At 41.2% G+C, this 19235-nt stretch overlaps 1 protein-coding gene across 1 annotated transcript; it reads right to left on the bottom strand.

Annotated features, from left to right (window-relative positions):
* Positions 1–6305: 6305 nt before the first annotated feature.
* Zbtb1 (zinc finger and BTB domain containing 1) lies at positions 6306–17742 on the bottom strand. The gene is made up of 2 exons (XM_032907965.1): positions 15654–17742; positions 6306–8279 (listed from the first exon to the last, which is right to left on the bottom strand). The coding sequence occupies exons 1-2, from the start codon at positions 17549–17551 to the stop codon at positions 8243–8245; spliced, it is 1935 nt and encodes a 644-aa protein (XP_032763856.1). The 5' UTR covers positions 17552–17742; the 3' UTR covers positions 6306–8242.
* Between the last annotated feature and the right edge of the window lie 1493 nt (positions 17743–19235).

Genomic DNA, 19235 nt, shown 5'->3' with positions numbered 1-19235 from the left:
CCGGAATATGAAAATAATTCTGGAAAGTACTCTCTGGTACCAGGGGGTGGGCAGAAGCTGGCTCCTGTAAAAGGACTCCTGGAGGAAAACGGAGACCTGTAATGTAAAGCCGCCGCCCGCTTCGCCTTACGGATGGGAAGCTGAGGACAGTCGTCGCCTTAAAACTGACAGGTGCCCAATAGGAGATGAGAAGAAAAAAGGAACTGATCCGTCCTTAGGCCATTGTGTGAGAAGGGTAAACAGAAATCGGGAGAAGTCCAGTGAGAACACAAGGCAGAGAGGGGCACACTGAGCCTGAGGGAACATGTCAGAGCATCCCTGAGGAGGTGACATGCCTAATTCTGTTGAGGACTGTAGGAAAAGCATTCTTTACCAGGTTGAGTGTGGGCAACGTGAGGGCAGATGAGTTAAGAATTGAAGACTGGAACCGGGATATGTTCAGCAGCTTTTTGTGCTGTTGGGATTTATTTTTGTCTTTGAAGCCTCAGGAGAGAACCACCCCTTTGAAACTGGCTAGTAAGTTATGTGAGAGACAGTAAAGGAGAAGAATTTTTGTATGAGAAACACGAACGTTTTCGTTGTCTAAAAGGTAATGTTGACAGATTTCTATAAAACATCTAAAAGAGTTTCTTATTTTTAAAATGTGTGTGTGTGTGTGTGTGTGTGTGTGTGTGTGTATAACAGTAAGTGGGCTTACCCTCTGAGCCATCTCTCCAGCTCAGAGTTCTATAAAATTTAATCAGGAAAAGTTTTAAAGATTCTTTCTATTCCAATATGTAATTTACAGTTTCAAAAACACGGTTGCCATTGGTAACTGCAATTCTCTATTTTCTATGAAAGAAATTGAAGAAAAACTTGAAATAGGAAAGGATTAAAGAAAATATCAGAGCATAAATGGTAGTCCGTGCTTACTTACCTAGCACTGGGGAAGTTCAATGGAAGAGGAGAGGGGGTGGAGATGAAGAGACAGTTCAGCAATAAAGAGTACTACCTACTCTGGCAGGGTCCTGGGTTCTGTTCCCAGCATACATAAAACCACCATTAACTCCGTTCCAGGGAATGTCACTGTTTTCTGACGTCCTTGGGCTCTTGTACTCAAGTGCACATAAACTCATAAAAGCAAGCACATACATAAGTAAAACAATAAATAAACCTTAGGCAAGCAGAAAGTACACATCCGTGTAGACAGAACACCTTCATTATATTTGTACTATTATAAATATATTTTAAAATGAATCTTTAAATAAGGAAGGTAGCGGACTGCAGAGATGTCTCAGCAGTTAAGAGGCTTGAGGCTTGCTCTTGTAGAGGACCTAGGTTCTGTTCTCAGCAGCCACATGGTGGCTAACAAATATCTGTACCTCCAGTTCTGAAAGATCCAACGCCCTCTTCTGGCCTCCAAGAGCACTGCACACGACTCAGGCTCTCTCCTTATAATTTCAGCAAAACAAGACTGAGAGCTGCCTGTCCCAAACCCCCTTGGAAAATACAGAGACCCTTAGACCGTCAAAGGGAGACGTCCATTTCTGAAGTAACTATGTCCCATTTATGCAGTTGTTGCAGACAAAACTTGCAGTCTTCCACCAATTTTAACAATTTTCTGAGGTGACAGCTGCAGTTATACCTGTGTTTTTATTAGCTGAATTTTTCTGCTTTCACTTTTCACCTGGTAAAATTACATGGTTCATACGGAACACCGTATCTTGAGCCTTCTCCATAAAGATACGGTAATAGGACTTTCAGGTGACACTTCTTCAGTCATAGAATATTAACACATACTCATTGTGTCAATACCTTTTATGTTTCCTGTGTATTATGTTTTAAAACAGGCTCTTTTTCTTTTGATAATTATAATTCAGAACACATTAAAAGCTCAGCCCAGGTGGGAGTGGTGGCACATACCTAATCTCCACAGTCGGGACCAAGAGGCGGGACGATCACTGCATAGTGAGTTCCAGGCCAGTATGAGCCAGAGACTGAAACAGGAAACCCAAAGTAAGTAAAAAATTAAAACCACAGTCCACTACGCATTAGTAAATCAAGTTTCTTACCAGATAATATTGTGTTACCAGTGGTGTAGCAAAGCAGGCAAGCCCTCCCAAGACTGCCCACTACTGCAGTCTTTCTGGAGGACTGTGGGGCAGTGTTTCTGTTTTCGCCTTGAAGAGACCATCCCCTTTATCTGATGTTAATTTGTGTGAGGTTCTTCCTCAGGAGATAATAGAAAAAGCCTGTGCTATTATGGTGGTAACAGTAAATTGGAAATGGCGTAAATATCTAACAGAAAAAAACAATTATATATGCTATGGTGAATTATGTGTGTGTATTATATATGTATATATGATTTTTGTGCATATATTTAACATGTACATATATATTTATGATATTTTTTTCTTTCCTATTAGCCTTGGCTGTCTCAGAACTCACTATATAGACCAGGCTGGCCTTGAACTCAGAGTGATCCGTCTGCCTCTGCCTCCCAAGTGCTGGGATTAAAGGCATGCACCCTCTGTCCAGCTACCCAGCTAGTCACAAGATTTTTAAAACTAATGCTAGACTAGCATTAACACTAGCATTTAGCATCACATCTCTTTTTTGCTTTTTAAGATTTGTTTTAAATGTGTGTCTTTGTCTCTGTATGGTATGTATGTGCCTACAGAGGCCGAAGAAGCTGGGCTTCCAGGTAGTCGTGTGTTGGTTAGAGGTGGGTGCCGCAAACTGAACTCAGGCCCTCTGGAAATGAAAGTTTGCAAGGGCCTCCATTGCTGAGCTATCTCTCCAGCCCTGTTTACAAGATTTTTTTTTTTTCTTTTTTTCGGAGCTGGGGACCGAACCCAGGGCCTTGCGCTTGCTAGGCAAGTGCTCTACCGCTGAGCTAAATCCCCAACCCCTGTTTACAAGATTTTTAATAACACAGGAAATTGCCCTTGATATAATTAAGTGAAAATGAAGATACTCAACTTCTGTATGCTTTTATTTTTAAGATTTATTTATTTTATGTTTGTGAGTACACTGTTGCTCTCCTCAGACACACAGAAGAGGGCGTCAGATCCCATCACAGATGGTTGTGAGCCACCATGTGGTTGCTGGGAATTGAACTCAGGACCTCTGGAAGAGCAGTCAGTGCTCTTAAGCGCTGAGCCATTTCTCCATCCCTTCTGTGTTTTTATTTTTTATTATCTGCCAACATACATTCACCTGAATGCATGTCCATTCACTCGCACAAGTCAGAAGACTCTGAACTTAAACTATTTCCCAGTCACTCTCCTCTCACTCCTATGGGACAGGTTGTCTTGCTGAACCTGAGGCTTTTGGTGGTTGTGTAGACTGGAGGTCAGCAAGCCCCAGCAAGCATCCTTTTCCCACATCCACTCAGAGCCTCAGGGCTGGAGTTATGGATGTGTGGGGCGCATTCATCCTGATATATGTGCTGGGATCTGAACTCTGGGACTCATTGTTGTGTTGTTGTTGTTGTTGTTGTTGAGGAGACAGGTTTCTCTGTGTAGCCCAGGCTGGCCTCATACTTAGAGATCTACCCTTGTCTGCCTCCCAAATGCTGGGATTAAAGACATGCACCATCACAGCCCAGCAAACTCTGGTACTGTTAATCATGCAGCAACTTTTTTTTTTTTCTTTTTTCTTTTTTTTGGAGCTGGGGACCGAACCCAGGGCCTTGCGCATGCTAGGCAAGCACTCTACCACTGAGCTAAATCCCCAACCCCGCAGCAACTGTTCTTAAACAACGAACTATGTTACCATCTCCAACTTCTGTATCTTATTCTACTAGGTATGAGAACTATGCCAGAATTTAGATAGCAGGATTATTAGTAATTTTATCTTTATTATATTTTTATAATTGATTTTTTTTTTGAGACAGGGTCTTGTGTAGTCCAGACTGACCTCAAACTCACTATGTGGCTGAAGATGACCTCAAACTCCTGATTCTTGGCCTTACCCTCCCAAGTGCTAAGATTATAAGCGTGTGCCAACATGACTAGTTTATTCATATAAGGATTAAATGTAGGGCTTCATGCATACTAGGCAAGCTCTCTGTCAACTGAGCTACCTCCCTAGTCCCTACAATTGACAACTAACATGGCAGTTAACATTCAACTGAAACAAAATTTTTCAGTCCCATTATTTACATATAACCAGTACTGACTTCCAGCAGGTAAAACCTCTCCCTATCAGATCATACATAGACTGTTTTCAAAATATTTTCTAATCCAATTTTCACAGATTCATGAAAGGCTCAAGAGCTTTAACATACTGTAAATACTCTTAAATCAATCCCTCATACCCAGAAGAGTATCTGGAAGACATAGGAATTCCTAGCCTGGTGGGTTTTGATTTTTGACTTGGTGGTGTTGATTGAACCCAAGTTTTCATGTTCACAAAGCCTGTAATGCCCCTTATCTATCTCTAGACTGTATTTGTAGCTCACTCACTTTATTATACATTACCCAAGGCACAGCATTTCAATCTGAAAACAACTTCTCCTTTCCCCTGGGTAAGGAAAAAATCCTCTTACACATTTCTGTATTAAATGACACTGCAGAGCCAAACAGTAAGACAGGTTCCTATCTGAAAACATCTGTACTGGAGATCTCAAGCTAACAGGAGGCCTGAGGTGATGTGTGTGCTAGTGTACCAGAGGCCTGACGTGATGTATGCACTAGTGTACCAGAGGCCCGAGGTGATGTATGCACTAGTGTACCAGAGGCCCGAGGTGATGTATGCACTAGTGTACCAGAGGCCCGAGGTGATGTATGCACTAGCGTACCAGTACCAGAGGCCCGAGGTGATGTGTGCGCTAGTGTACCAGAGGCCTGAGGTGATGTATGCACTAGTGTACCAGAGGCCCGAGGTGATGTGTGCGCTAGCGTACCAGAGGCCTGAGGTGATGTGTGCACTAGCGTACCAGTGTTCACTGGCAGTAGAGGACAGGGCTGAATTGTCCTGGGACCTTTTAATCCCACCCAAGCCCAACCTCTCTTAGGGTTGGCATTGTTTTGAGGAGGCTTGAAGAGAAAATGAGTAAGAGTTTGCAACTTGAGGTTGTATAAGCAGATTGGAGTTCAGCTAATGTTTCTATTTAAGGTCTCTAATAAACAGTGCATTTTATAAATCTTTGAAGTGCTCCCCATCCCTTTTGGTGACAGGGTCTTGCTACATGAGACAGGTTATCCTTGATCCTCCTGTCTCAAGTATCCTTTGTTGGTTTTCCCCTCATACATTTTTACTGTGTGTGAATACACATACACATGTCCTTGTGTGTACAGAGGTCAGAGGATGACAACTTGAGAGAGCTGGTGTTCACATGGTTCTGGGGACCGAACTCAGGTCTTTAAGTTTGGTGATAAGCGCTGTAACCTGGTGAACTACTTCATCAGCCCTAAAGTGCCTGGCCTTAAAATAATCCTCCAGTTCCTTGTCCCCACAGGAGGAAAAAAAAATCACCACTTGTTTTCTTTCACTCTTAAAACTGCCTTATTTGGTATAGTGATTTAACCTATAATTCCAGAACTCCGAAGGCAGAGGCAGAACCAGTTTAGGGCAGCCTGGGCTACAGAGTGAGACGCTGTCTCAAAAAAAAAAAAAAAAAAAAAAAAAAAAAAAACCCCAGCAAACCAAAGCTTAGTGTTAAGTTACAGCTAAACTGAAGATACACAGGACCATGGGCGAGGAGACGGCCAGGTCCCGTGTGCCCAGCTAGAATCCTGGACCCAGAGGGATGCTTTTTGGGAGAGGTGCCCAGAACCTACAGGAAAATTGCTTTCTTCATTCTGTGCGACCCTGACTCGTGGTCCTTGGGGAACAGTCCAAAACAATCTGGCAAAGCAAGGCTGCCCTTTCACGGGGACAGGCAGACCAAATACTCCATTATTGTCAACACATAAAAGATTCCTTACCTGAAAATAGGGAAAGCAAATTATACCGGATAAGTTATTTCTTTGAATAATAAAATGTTTGCTATTAAGTAAGTCAAAGATTTTTTTTTTTTACTTTATCAGATTTTTATACATCACTATTTTGTCTCAAGGGATACACCAATGAATTTGTTTTCAAGTTGGCCATGAAACAATATTTTCCAATTGTTCTTCTGTATCAGAAACGAATAAACAAAAAACAGGATTCAGCAGTAAAGTTTAGCCAATTCTCTTTGGGCCACACATAACCACCTCTGGTGACATCACAGTGACACTAGAGGACAGGAGGGATTGGTAACTTATCCGACTAATTATGTTTTAAAAAGAGTCAGCTTGCAAAACAATGCAATACAAATAAAGTAATATACAGACAGCTTAACTTCCGGATGTAGAGGAGGGACTTTTATTAGGTAAAAGCAACGGACTTTAAAATGCAACAAAAATAGCTGTATGTAATCCAAAAATTACAGTTAAAACAACATACAGAAAATAATCACATTATAATATGCACGTATGCCACTTATAATTATTGTAATTCATTACACATGTGGTTAGTACAGTCAAAATCCAAGCCGTTTTCTTTAGTAAATCTAGTGTGATAAAAATGTAATCAAAAACTGTTGAATCATTTCTATCTTGATCTGTTTTCTTGAATTACTGGAAAGTTTCTCTGTCTTCTATGTATTTTAGGGAGTCTGCAGTTCTATGTGCTTCCTTAATGTTCCCTAAAGAGATTAACTCTGGTGGGTGTTTAAACTAGTGTTTTGTCTGTGATACGGTTTCAGGAAGCCCAGGCTGGCTTTGACTTCAACTCTATAGCCCAGGCTGGCTTTGAACTTTTCTTGCCCCTCCCACCTCCCAGGCACTAGGACTACAGGCAACTGTCACCATGCCTGGCCTCTGGCTTTGCTCTGTGGGGACCTTTCTTCTTTGCTCTCTTTTCTTCTCTATCACCAGTATGCTACCGGGTGGACTCTTTCTCTGACTTTTCAGCCAAAGTTTCTAGAACAGTATTCAAGTTCTTGCTACCTCAGAGTTAGGATTTTCTTCCATTTTTAATAAAAAAAATTTTTTTAAGACAAGTCTCATTATATACCCTTGGCTAGCCTGGAATGCATTACGTAGACCAGGCTGGCCATGAACTTACAGAGATCAGCCTGCCACTGCCTGGGATTAAAGGTGTGTGCCACTACATTTTTCATTTCCTAAGACAGGTTTCATTGGGTAACTTATTAAAATATTTGAAGAATTTTGCATGAAAACAGAATAAGCATTTAAACATTTGATAGTACACACACACACAAAAACAAAGCAATCAGGAATTAGTCACATAGTTAACAAAAAGTAAAAGAAAGTCTATTCACAATAAGGAAATAATATGCTCCTAGGATTCCTATGGTCAAAGAGTGCATGTGCAGCGAAGCATTTGTGGTCATAGCCAGACTCGACTCTCACTGAATCCTTCCTTCAGGATTCCCACGGGCATGTTACCGTTTCATCTAGTGCTTAGCTTTATGTTGAGACATGAAGAGCGTGTCTACACGGCACTACACACTAGTTCTGAGATTAACAAACAGTCTACACTAAGGGGTCGTAGTGGTAAGTTCCGAAGAAAATTATGTATGATTTGTGAAAACCTACCACGACTGAACAATAATGCTCCTCTTCTTCAAGAGACTTAGAAAGAGGCTGCACTAATATCCACAAGCAAGTGCGTGACTGGTACACGGTGAGAAAGGAAGACCAGTGTTCTGTTGCCATAATAGCTACATTATCTTGTTAAAGGACTGGCCTTGGATTTTCTTTCTCACTACCCATCTTTTACTTACACTCTACAGATATTTTTAGTATCCTTTTAAACTGCTTAAGTACATTTCATAATATATAAGCTACAATTTTGGTTATTTTTAGAATGATGTTTTTATGGAAATACATAATTATCTCTCTCTCTATAATGTATGTAAGAAGTCTAGCAAGCCCTATTATTCTAGATCCGTGAAGATACATGACAAAGTTTCATTTTAGTGTAGCTTTAATCATTGATGTCACATGACTTTTACAGTAGCCTTTCTTTAGCAGATTTCCCATAAGTACTGGGAGAGTCACCGTGAATCAGTTTTGTTACAAGGTGATTCCAAAGTGATGTTTATTGAGTTTTCTTGGATCTTTGCAACTGGAACTTTAGGGATGATGACGTTTGTCAGGAGGACAGAAAAGACGGTGCCGCGTCAGACCTGACTTCCTGGGTCTGCACTTATAGATTATCTGTTGAAGAATGGTTCTTCCCCATGTCCTCTCCAAATTCAGATCTGTCACTTCTCCAGAGGCTTAGAAGGCCCTACTGCACCACTGCCACACAGAAAAAGACAAAACTCAAGAAAAATAGTATCACAAGTCAACTGCTCTACAAGACAACATCATGCTTAGGTTATAATATTTTAGCTTTGGCACAGAGTAGGAGCCAGAGAACAGCTCCTAGAACTCAAACTTACTTCTCAAATGCAATGCACTGTACCTTTCAAGTATAAAGTATCATAGTGATATCATTGTTCAAATACAGGCACCCTTTATTTTTATTATTCATACGATTTAAGTAAGGATGGCTGGGTAAGTCTGTGTGACGGATGGAGAATTACAAGTGAGAGGGAAGGAAGTGCTTCCCTTCAAATGAGATCGTTCACAATGTGTTTGCTAACGACAGACATCCGACTGACATACAGTTTAATGTTCGTGGTTTTAGTCTGCAGCCATCACACAAACACTACTCTCTTCAGGTGGTAGGTATATAGTCTGCAAATGAAAACCAAGTACAAACATGGCCAGGGTTAGTCTTAGGTCCGCCACTCCCCTAACCTGTCCCCTGGGACTGGATACAGTGATATTTCTGCAGGAATGTTTTGCCCTAATATTAATATCCTTTAAAAAAAAAAAGTTCCCTAAAACGTCTTCTCACATTAGGGAACATAAGCATTTGAAGGAAAAGGTGCTTTTTGTAATCTGTGTGTTTAAGTTTGCTTCACCAGAAACAGTACTGTGGTTGTGCATTCACGCTTGTGATACTGGCACTTGGGAGGTAGAGGCAGGAGGATCAGAAGTTCAAGGCCAGGCTGGGCTACCTGAGACCATCTTCAAAACAAAACAAAACCCTAGCTCTATCTATTCACTTGATAGAGTGAATAACCAGGTATAATAAACTGTTGGTTTAAGGAGAAAACATAACATTCTTTTAAGGATAGCTTAAAGGCTGTATGTTTAACCCTAGTCATATCTATATATGGAGAGAGAGAGAGAGAGAGAGAGAGAGAGAGAGAGAGAGAGAGAGAGAGAGAGAGAGAGAGATTTTCTCTGTGTAGCCCTGGCTGTTCTGGAACTCTGCAGACCAGGCTGGCCTTGAACTCTGGTCTGCACATGCCACCATGACTGGCCTTGTTTTTAATGCAAAATTTCTTATACGAAGTTATTAATATTCTTGGTCCTGAAAGGCTTCTTGTCACCTTCCTTGGGTGCTAGCCTTTCCAATGCTTTTATACTTAACTTGATGATCAGCACATGACACATTTGAATATAGACCATGTACTGAATTGTAATTGCCACATCGCATTTCAGTTAGATGCCTCCTGCCCTCCGGCGATCTGTGTGGGCTTTGATACAAAGAATATCATTGCTAATTTGCCTCAGTGATTTGGTTCTCCTGAATATAAGGAAATTAAAGATTTAAACTCAGTGCTAACTTCAGTTACTTTTGTGTATGTCTGTACAAATGAATGTTGGTAATAAGTTGGTTCAAAACTAGGATGGATCTACAAGCTGTCACTGTTCTCTGGTTCATTTTTATTTACCATCTGTCACCAACACACATAAACATGAAAACCCTTCTCTTTTTGCCTTTAGAAAGAGCTAGGTTTCGTGTTTTAATGAGATCAGACCCTTACCTAGAGTTGACAGGGGTTAGTGAAGAGCAGGCCATCTAAATGACTATATCGGTGCCATTAATAGAACCGTCTCCACCCCATCCTTTTACTTAAAACAAAGGATGCATAGTGTTCTCCTTAAAGCATTACTTAACTATTTTTGTTTTAAGTGCTGCTAGACTGGCGTGGTTAAGAGCTGTCACTTCATGGGGTCAACTCTCACTTCTTTTGAGGAGCTTGCCTGGAAATCTATAGACATTTTCATAAGTGGGATTATACACTGTAAGACTAACCAACTTTTGTTTTCAAGCAGATTCCTTCAGCAAAGCAACAGTACTGTACCAGTGGGGGAAGGGAATGTGTTTGCTGGCCAAAGGAAAAAAAAGGAGTTTCCACATCTATGGGGTGAAAGGAGGAAACCGGTTATTCTGTTATCTTGTTCTGTTCTCGGGGAGATCTAACTTCAACTCATTAGTTCCACAGCCAGTATGAGGAAATAGAGGCTGGTGGAGACAGACAGGCAGAGCAGGAACAGAGTAGAAAGGGAGGTCCCAGAAACAGACATGTGAAATCTGAACCCAAATCAATTTTCAACTGATTACTGGGCCTCCAAAGAACTAACCATCCTGCCAAATATTTTAAGCTTAAATGAAGCAAAATGAAAAACATTTCTCGGTACGTCATATTTATGTCTTAAACAACTCATTTAATGACTTGTTATAATCCAGTCTGGCTTTCTACTCTCACACTCTCCCTCATACAGTTCCTGAGGTCCCACAGCTACCAGCCACCTTACCTAAGGCACCACCGATGGCAGATGACCAAGGAGCACAGCCTCACACGATCTTTCTATGTGTCCTAAGCTGAAAGGCACTTCTTTGTAGATGGAACAGAACTTCATGATTACAGACAAGAATGTAGTCTAAGTCAAAGATTAAAGTTCAAACCCCAGGTCTAACGTATACAGTTTGTGCGCTTTAGGAGAAAGTCTGTCTCTGGACCTTAGTCCCCCACCTGGAAAGTTAGTATACTTACCTCAAAAGGAATGAGGCTTAATTAAAACTGTGCATGCAAGACGCTGAGTCTAGAATCCTGAAGCAAGGGATGCTGGGACTGCAGAGAACCCACCTACAGGCTATGGTTTCCCTAATCCGGGATGTAAACTTCAAACTCTTAACGGCAAGGATGTTGTCACTTGAAAGTTTCCTAGCACCCATGCTTGCAGCCCTAGTTTACTGAGCCACAGCTACAGAGCACGGAGGACAGCATTCTACAAACATGCTCCCCTTACCTGCCACTACTCTGCAATCCTAGTTCATGGTAGAGAATTTTCCAATTTTATCATTGGAAAGCACTTGGGAAAGCATTGGTAAAGAGAGGATGGTAAACACATCTGAGGAACTGATCAAAACAGATCAATGGGATTGGGAGCTTTTTCTTTCCTTTTTTTTTGAGACAGTTTCTCTGTATAGCTCTGGCTGTTCTCAGAGATGTCTTTTCTTTTCTTTCTTTCAAACAACTTGTGACAGGTTATCACATACTCCAGGCTGGCCTTGAGCTGTTAATGCTCTGGTTTAACTTCCCAAATGCTGTGTTTCTAAGTTTGTGACATCATACCCAGCTCTCAAGTTAGGATAAACTCAGTTCAAATCAGGTATGTCCAACTTTAAACTTTTCAGCCATATGTACATAGGCATGTTCAGGTGCTTTTCTTTTGGTACTGATTTTTCTTGTGTTAATGACAAGTTTTACTTTCCAATACTAAACTATTACACTGGTTCTTAGGGAGATTTCTCAGAGGTAAAATGTAAAGTGATTTAACCAGTGAGAAAATTACCATCATCCACTACCACCAGGCATTTGGGGCACACCCTGGGCATGCTCAGAACCACCGGGAGCTGGGTACTTCAGTTATAGCTGGATCAGCCTAGTCAAATGTCTTGAAAGCCTATGCCTCCTCCTACAACTTCTATATATTGGTGTATGCTCAAATTCACACTTTGTTTTTGTTTTGTATTCAGTTTTCTGAGAATGTCTCTCTGTGTAGCCCTGGCTGCTTCCTGAGTGCTGGAATTAAAGGGGTACACTACCACACCCGGCCTATGTTCATATTTTTGCAAGCCCATTACTGTCCTGTCTTAACAAGCTGTATACATTAGTGTCTTTAACTTTTCTGAGACGATCTTACCACGTAAAGACCAATATAGCCCTGAACTCAAGTGGTAACCGTGAACCTAGCCTAGCCTCTCTGCTCGCTGGGGTTACAGGTATAAACTACCACACTCAGTTTAAATCTTTTACCAGTACCCTCTGGAATCCTTTCTTCTAATTAATTTTTTTTTTTTTGCTCAGAGTTAAAAGTTTAAAAGTGAATTAAACTTTTGCTAGAGACCATGTTACCCACATGGGTCATTTCTCTGAAAATTCTCACTTTAAAAATATGTGAAATTAGCTGGGCACGGCGCTGCATTACTGTAATCTCAGCTCTCCTGGAGGAGGGCTAAAAGAATGGAGACTTCCATTCCCTATTCTCTTGAGCTATAAAGCAAGACCCTGCCTCGCAAAACGAAGAACCTAAATGTGTCAGCTCACATCTCTACAGAGCACGGGACGCTAAGGCAGGATCAGCAGGATCAGCAGGATCCCGGGTTAGGAGTCACAATTCAAGAGAACGACAGAAGGGAAAGGGGAAGACGCTGAGGTCTAGTCCTTACAAAAACATTATCTATCCACGTTGTAGTGTCAGCCTTGTTAGAGACAGATTATTTCTCTAGGGTTTTTGTCGTTTCCAAAAGGGGAACTCCAGCACATAGCTCAGGAGAGAAGAGCCGTCTAGCATGTTGGCGGTCTGGGTTCCATCTGGACCACCAGGGGGAAAGGTCCAATTAGACTGTTCATTGTTTATTGAAGTTCTAGAAATGGGCCTTCAAATGAAAAGTATCATGAAGAGGGAAGATACTATGCTTCTCTGGTTCCTCTTTTCCTCTCCAGATCTGAAAATCTGGATCCTCAATGTGTATGAAGTATCAAAGTCAGAAGCAGCAGCCAATTCCATCCCAGCTTTGACAACCCCAGAGGAGAGGCAGCATGCACAGGAGGTGGGGCTTTTCTGGGCCCTCCCAGGAAGGAAGGTGAGAGAGATGGGAGGAGAGGAAATGGCTCTTTTCATTCACCTTAATTTTACAAGTTAAGTAACTTTGCCTGAGCCCTGTCTTGTTAAGGAAAATTGGACATGCCGCTTGGAGAAACCTGTGCTACCCTGTGGCTTAATTCCCCCAAACCACGTGTACTACGTAGTTAACGAAACAGATCTCATCGTCAAACCTACCTCTTTGAAGCAAGTGTCGTAGCTGGGTAATGCTAGATTATGTTTATACATTTGCTTGCTAATTTGTTAATTGACAGCATACACTAAAACACTAAATTAAGCCTCTCTAATGAAAAAGAGGATTCCCCCCTTTGACTTTAACTGTGGGAAAATCTTTTCAACAGAAATTCTGACAGGAAAAGTGACCACAAGAAAATCAGGTCCCCTCAGACACTGTATAATTTGAACATTTCAGTTTGTCTCCTCTCCCTTCACACTACTCTCTGATGTCTGGCTTTGTTAGAGAGCATTTATCAGACTCTTAATAGTAATCTAAACATACACCTCATATTTCATCTTCAGTTTTAAGTATTTGTTAAACTATTACATTCAGAACATTTGAAAATGAACTTTTCCAGTTTTTTTGTTAACTATGTACCTGGGGGGCACGGGACAAAAAAACAAAACAAAACCAGCTCAAGATCTCATTTGTGCATTGTGCTTCTCCTCACAGTCATGTTTAACTCTGTCCCGGCCCTGGTGCATCCCATTTGTCCTCACTAGCAATTCAGCACGCGGCCACAGGTCTCTGCGCTCACCCTGGACTTTCAACTCGCTCCGCACCAGCTAAGCCGTTTCTCCAATCTCTTGGCAACTTGTGCTTTTATGCGAATAGCATGTGAAAATGTGATTTGCACATCTTAAAAAATCAGGAGAGCAAAGAGCAAAAATGAGCAATGCTTTTAAACTGTTGTCCACACTCAGTATACTTTTAAATATAGATGTTAACTAAAACCCTTTTCAGTATTAAGAAGGGTGCTCAAAGTAATTCACATTAAAAGGCATTCTATTTGGTAGATGTGTTTATTGGTGGGTTATTTTGCCAGTGTTTTAGTTCACACATAACTGATAGACCCTGTCAGTGACTACGTTACCTGAAAGGTAGAAGCTGTTTCCATTTGTATGCTGTGATTACTTTATAGTCCTCAAATCTTGCATCTTTTACAGAAAATGATATAGAAAGCATAGTAACTGTAATTTGCCACAACACATTTTCTCCAAATCTTAGTGTAAAACACAACACACTTTTGTGTACTCTACTTTTATAGAACAACCAGATTTATAGTTGATTTCTTTATTTTATTAGATTTATCAATATACATGGCAGCTTTTTCAAATTTCAGTTCCAAAGTAATTTTAAAAATGAAAAATCATTTTTCTTTAGATGTCATATTCCTAAAGAGCTATTAAAGTCTATTTATAAACAAAATAATTGATAAACTAACACACTTTAGAAATCAGAATATTTTTAAATTAAAATATTTTAATGAATACAAGATGTCTTTTTTAATTAACTATCATAGTTAAGTTCATTATCACAAAACAAAATGGCTTATCCCCACTAATTTCTCAAGTGAGGCAAAGTCATTGGGATTTACACTTAATATAAGTTTTAAATGTGATTATTAAATGATAACATTTTATCAATTATAGGAAATGTTCGTTTATAGGAGTTTCCTTAGGTCCATCAATCTCAGGCCAAGATTGAGCCCATGTCAACCTTAAAGGTTAGATTCAGTGCACCTCACCTGCCTAATAAGTTTGTCAATTTAAGAATATAGATTTCATTTATAAGGGAGAATAGTAGCCACCCCACTATACAACTGACAAAAAGCCACCCGCCAAACAAACAAACAAACAAAAAAAAACCCCAACAAACAAAAAAACCCCAAAAACCCAAAAAGCAAAAAACAAAAAGTTAAAAACAAATAGAATAGTTTTAAATAATTATTTTAAAATTCTATAAAAATTTAAGCAGGAATGGTAAATAATCTTGGGTTTAAAATTTCATAGGATGACCTTAAAATGAAAGTACATAGAAATAGCAAAGTTATTACCTTATTGGTTAAAAAAAACAAACAAACAAACAAACAAAAAAAAAAAAAAAAAATTAAAAAAAAGAAAAACCAAAAAACTAGTTTTAATAGTCATTGAAGGGATAACAGCCACTTAACAGTCTACATCGAAAAGTAATTTTAATGGTAGTTAAGAAACTAGGAACAAAGAATGCTCTCAAAAACAACAAAAATGATAAACATTTAATGCCTAAAATATACTTAAGGTCCTAAACAAAAACATTCAAAGTAAAAGGGCCTTGAAGATTCCCTCAACACTTGTTATAAAATCAGTTCTAAATAGCTCATCTCCTCTTTGCTTTGGTGTTCTGCCTAGCAACTAAACATGTGTACAGGAGAAACCCATCAGGTTCTTTTCAAATGCTTGGCATTATAATGTGATCTCATATCCTTCCTCAAATTAAACTTTGCTCCACATATTCCACACGTATACAGATGGACATCCATGTGTTGCTCCAGTTGTTCATTATTTGGGAATATCTGAAAGCAGACCTGGCATATAGTCTCACCACCAGACAAATGCGAGATCATATGCCGTACATGGTCATGTTTTCGGAAGTTTCCTTGATCACAAATGGAACAGACATACCTGGCCATGCCTTTGTGCATATCATTGTGCAGACGCAACTGGCGCTCTCTTAAAAACTGCTTCCCACATGTCTGACAAACAAACTGCTTTTCTTTAGTATGAACAGTATAGTGCTCTCTCAAATGACAGCGCTGATAGAAGCCTTTTCCACACAGGTTACAGAAATGTTTCCGTCTGTGATCTCGCTCATTCTCCTCCATGACGGCGCCCTTAAACATGTCTTGGTCTAGGCAGCTAGACATATGCTCCACCACTAGATTTTCAGTTTCAAAACGCTGGCCACAATTAGGACATCGAAAAGGACAGGCAGAATGTTTAAATAACTGTTTTTTCTGGATACTGTTTATTTGGTAATGATTGTCTCTGAAATCATCCAGCATTTCAACAAACATGTCTCTTATCTCAGACTGCTCATCTGGGTTCTCTTCCATGTCCATCTTCTCGTCAGTGTTCCCCAGCCCGTTCATCGTCAGGTCCTGAGGTTCGCCACACCTCTGAGCGTGTTCCTGGAGCTGTCTGCCCTTGACAAGTATCTGCCCACATTTACCACACGCGCAGATATTTTCAATGTGCTTGGCTAAGTAATGAGAGGACAGGTCCTCCTCGGTTATCGTGAGCCCACACAACTCACAAGACGCATTCTCGGCGTCCTCCTGTATCGGGCTGCTGTTGTTTGGGGGTCTCATGTTCTCCAAACCACCCCTTTCATCCACGCCAATGGACATCCGAGGTTTTAGGGTTTTCCTCCCACTTTTTTTAATGCCAACGTCTTCCTCGACGTAGTATCTGTAGAACGGCTCCTCGGGCTCGTCCTCCAGCTCATCGTTGTCGGTGGACTCGTTGCAGTCTTTCTCAGTGACCTTGACGATGGTGAAGTCTTTCATGTCGTCTGCAGGGACGTCCTCCGGCTCCATCTTGATGACAACTCTTTTTGTCTCTGCAGCTCTGCTCTTCTCTTCACCAGCTGTGCCGGACTCCACGGTGCTTTTTCTGCCCCCGGTGGTCGAGGCTGAGTCATCGGGCGCCTGGCTGGCGTCTTCTCTGTATTTGTCTGTCTGTGCAGAAAACGTTGTAGGAGAGCCCTTGTCACCGAGTTCAGCTTTGATGGCACTATCTTTCCCATCTCTAGCATCCACCATTCGGTGGTAGGCTCTCGCCGTGCTCTGGTAGGAGTGCCTGTTGGTGCAGGTCAGCACGTGTTCGTCCAGCAGCTTTTCACAGCTGAAGCCAAATCCACAACTGTCACAGGTAAAACTCCGCCCAAAGCGTCTCGACACACGTTCTTTTGGAGTAGATAACTTGGACACGGAACTTTTTTTACACACGTCAAACAGTGGCTCAGGAAAGTTGGCCAACGGTAAAGACTCCTCCTCAGGCTCTCTGTTATGTGGCGTATTCACCGTTGAACTGGGTTCCGCACTCCACCGGTTGGCTTCACTGCCGTTTCTAGCCACTGTGTCTTCATACATCCTCACCCCAAAGATCATCTTGCTGTTGTGTTTGCTGGAGGCGGAAGACGAGCACTTTGAGCTGGAACAGTCTGAGTCCTGTATGTCTTCTAAGCAGTCGGGAACATTGTAGAGCTGGAGGTAGTTCATGGCCACTTTGAACTGCTCAAAACTGGAAGGAGCGGTCAGAATCTTCCCTAAATACATGAACTGCAAAATGAGATCAAAGCACTCGGCGCTGATCTTCATGTTGCTGAGGTTCAGCTGGGCAGTGCTATGCTGATGGTTCATGAAAAACATCCTGAAGTAGGAGCTACAGGCAGCTAGCACAGCCTTGTGTGCTTGGAAGTAAATGTCGTCAATGGCGATGCAGCAGTCGCAGAGAAAGCCCCATTCTCTTTGGTTGTTTAGCTGCTGCAGGACATAGCTGCTGTGACTGGGCTTTGCCATCTTCTGTTGGTGAGACCTATGTAAAATAAAGACATGACAGTCAGGCAGCAGGAAGGCACTAAAAAGGGCACTTTAGCATGATTTTTGACTGGTGTACTTTTGCTATTACAATCAAAGCATGGTTTTCTATACTAATGAAGCAAAAGCTGGTAATTTTTTTTAAGTTTGAAGATGAAAATACCTAGTTATTTTTTCAGTTTTCTCATATTGAACAAAAGAAATCAGAAGCAAAATCTTTAATATTTTTTAAATTAAAAATAAATCCAAACCCAAGATCTCTTGGTTGGTGGAGTACTTGTCTTAGAAAGTGTGAGGGCCCGGCTCTGACATGGCTGCTGTGCTGGGGCAGTCTTTAGTCCCTTACAGCTGAATTCAGGAGGCAGATGCAGGCAGGTCTCTTATGAATTCCAGACTAGCCTGGTCTACAGAGCAAGTTCCAGGCCAGCCAAGGCTACTCATGAGACCTTGTGTGCATACAAACAAAGAAGCAGCATGAGGACTACCAGAAACCACAGGGCATGGGGCAGACCCACCAGACCCACTGCAACCGGCCAGCCTACTTGCGAAGTACCAAGCCAACGAGAAACCATCTCAAGAAGCAAGGTAGACAGCACCCAAGGAATAACACCCAAGGTTGACCTCTGGCCTACACACACACACACACACACACACACACACACACACACACACACACACACACACACACAGGCCTCTGTACAAAAACGAACATATACACACCAAAATTGTTTTCATCCTAGAGGAAGAAACACGTAATAAATCTGAACGAGACCAGACATTAATTCAAAAGATATAAACAACAAAAGTAAATAAAACAGCAATGTAAAGTTAATGAATTTGAGCGACAAGCACTAAAAGCCCTTAAATGATTTCATAGTATGGAACTGCTGCTTTTTTTAAAAGTGCAATATGGGTCTTTTACTGTGCTAAAAGTCTTCTCTTTTCAAATAGACTTTTAAAAAATTATACACACACACACACATATGTGCACCATATACATTCAGGAGCCTATGGAGGTCAGAGAGGGCATTAGATTCCTTGGAACTGGTGGTTTAAGAGCACTGGTTGCTCTTCCAGAGGTCCTGAGTTCAATTCCCAGCAACCACATGGTGGCTCACAACCATCTGTAATAGGATCCAATGCCCTCTTCTGGTGTGTCTGAAGACAGCTACAGTGTAATCATATACATAAAGTTAATTAGTTAAAACCAAAACCCAAAACAAACAAAAAAACAAAACAAACTCCATAACCATAACGAGTTGTTCAGTGAAATAAAAATATTCACTCTCTTATTTATTTTTTTCTTTTTGAGACAGGGTCTATTTAGCCCTGGCTGTTATGGAACTTGCTAGGTAGACCAGGCTGGCCTTGAACTCACAGATACTCCTACCTCTCCCTCCAGAGTGCTGGGATTAAAGATGTGAGCTGCCACAATGTAGCTCTAAAACCTTTCTATCTCTGTCATAATAATCAAGAAAATATCAAACCCACTCATTTCTTCTTGCTTTTATCTTTCCTCACAGAGCAACTATAGATCACATACCCTGTTGTTCACGCTTTCCTGCTGTAGACAGGCCCACGCTGTCCTCCTTCCCTACCCACTCCTCAGTTGTTGGACTTCCCTAGAAAGACTAGGAAGAGGTGAGGACTGTGAAATGGAGAAGCC

This window comes from Rattus rattus, chromosome 7, assembly GCF_011064425.1.
Source record: "Rattus rattus isolate New Zealand chromosome 7, Rrattus_CSIRO_v1, whole genome shotgun sequence".
Lineage (NCBI taxonomy): Eukaryota > Metazoa > Chordata > Mammalia > Rodentia > Muridae > Rattus > Rattus rattus.
Note: the sequence above shows the minus strand (reverse complement) of the source record. Positions and strands in the feature narration are given on the sequence as shown.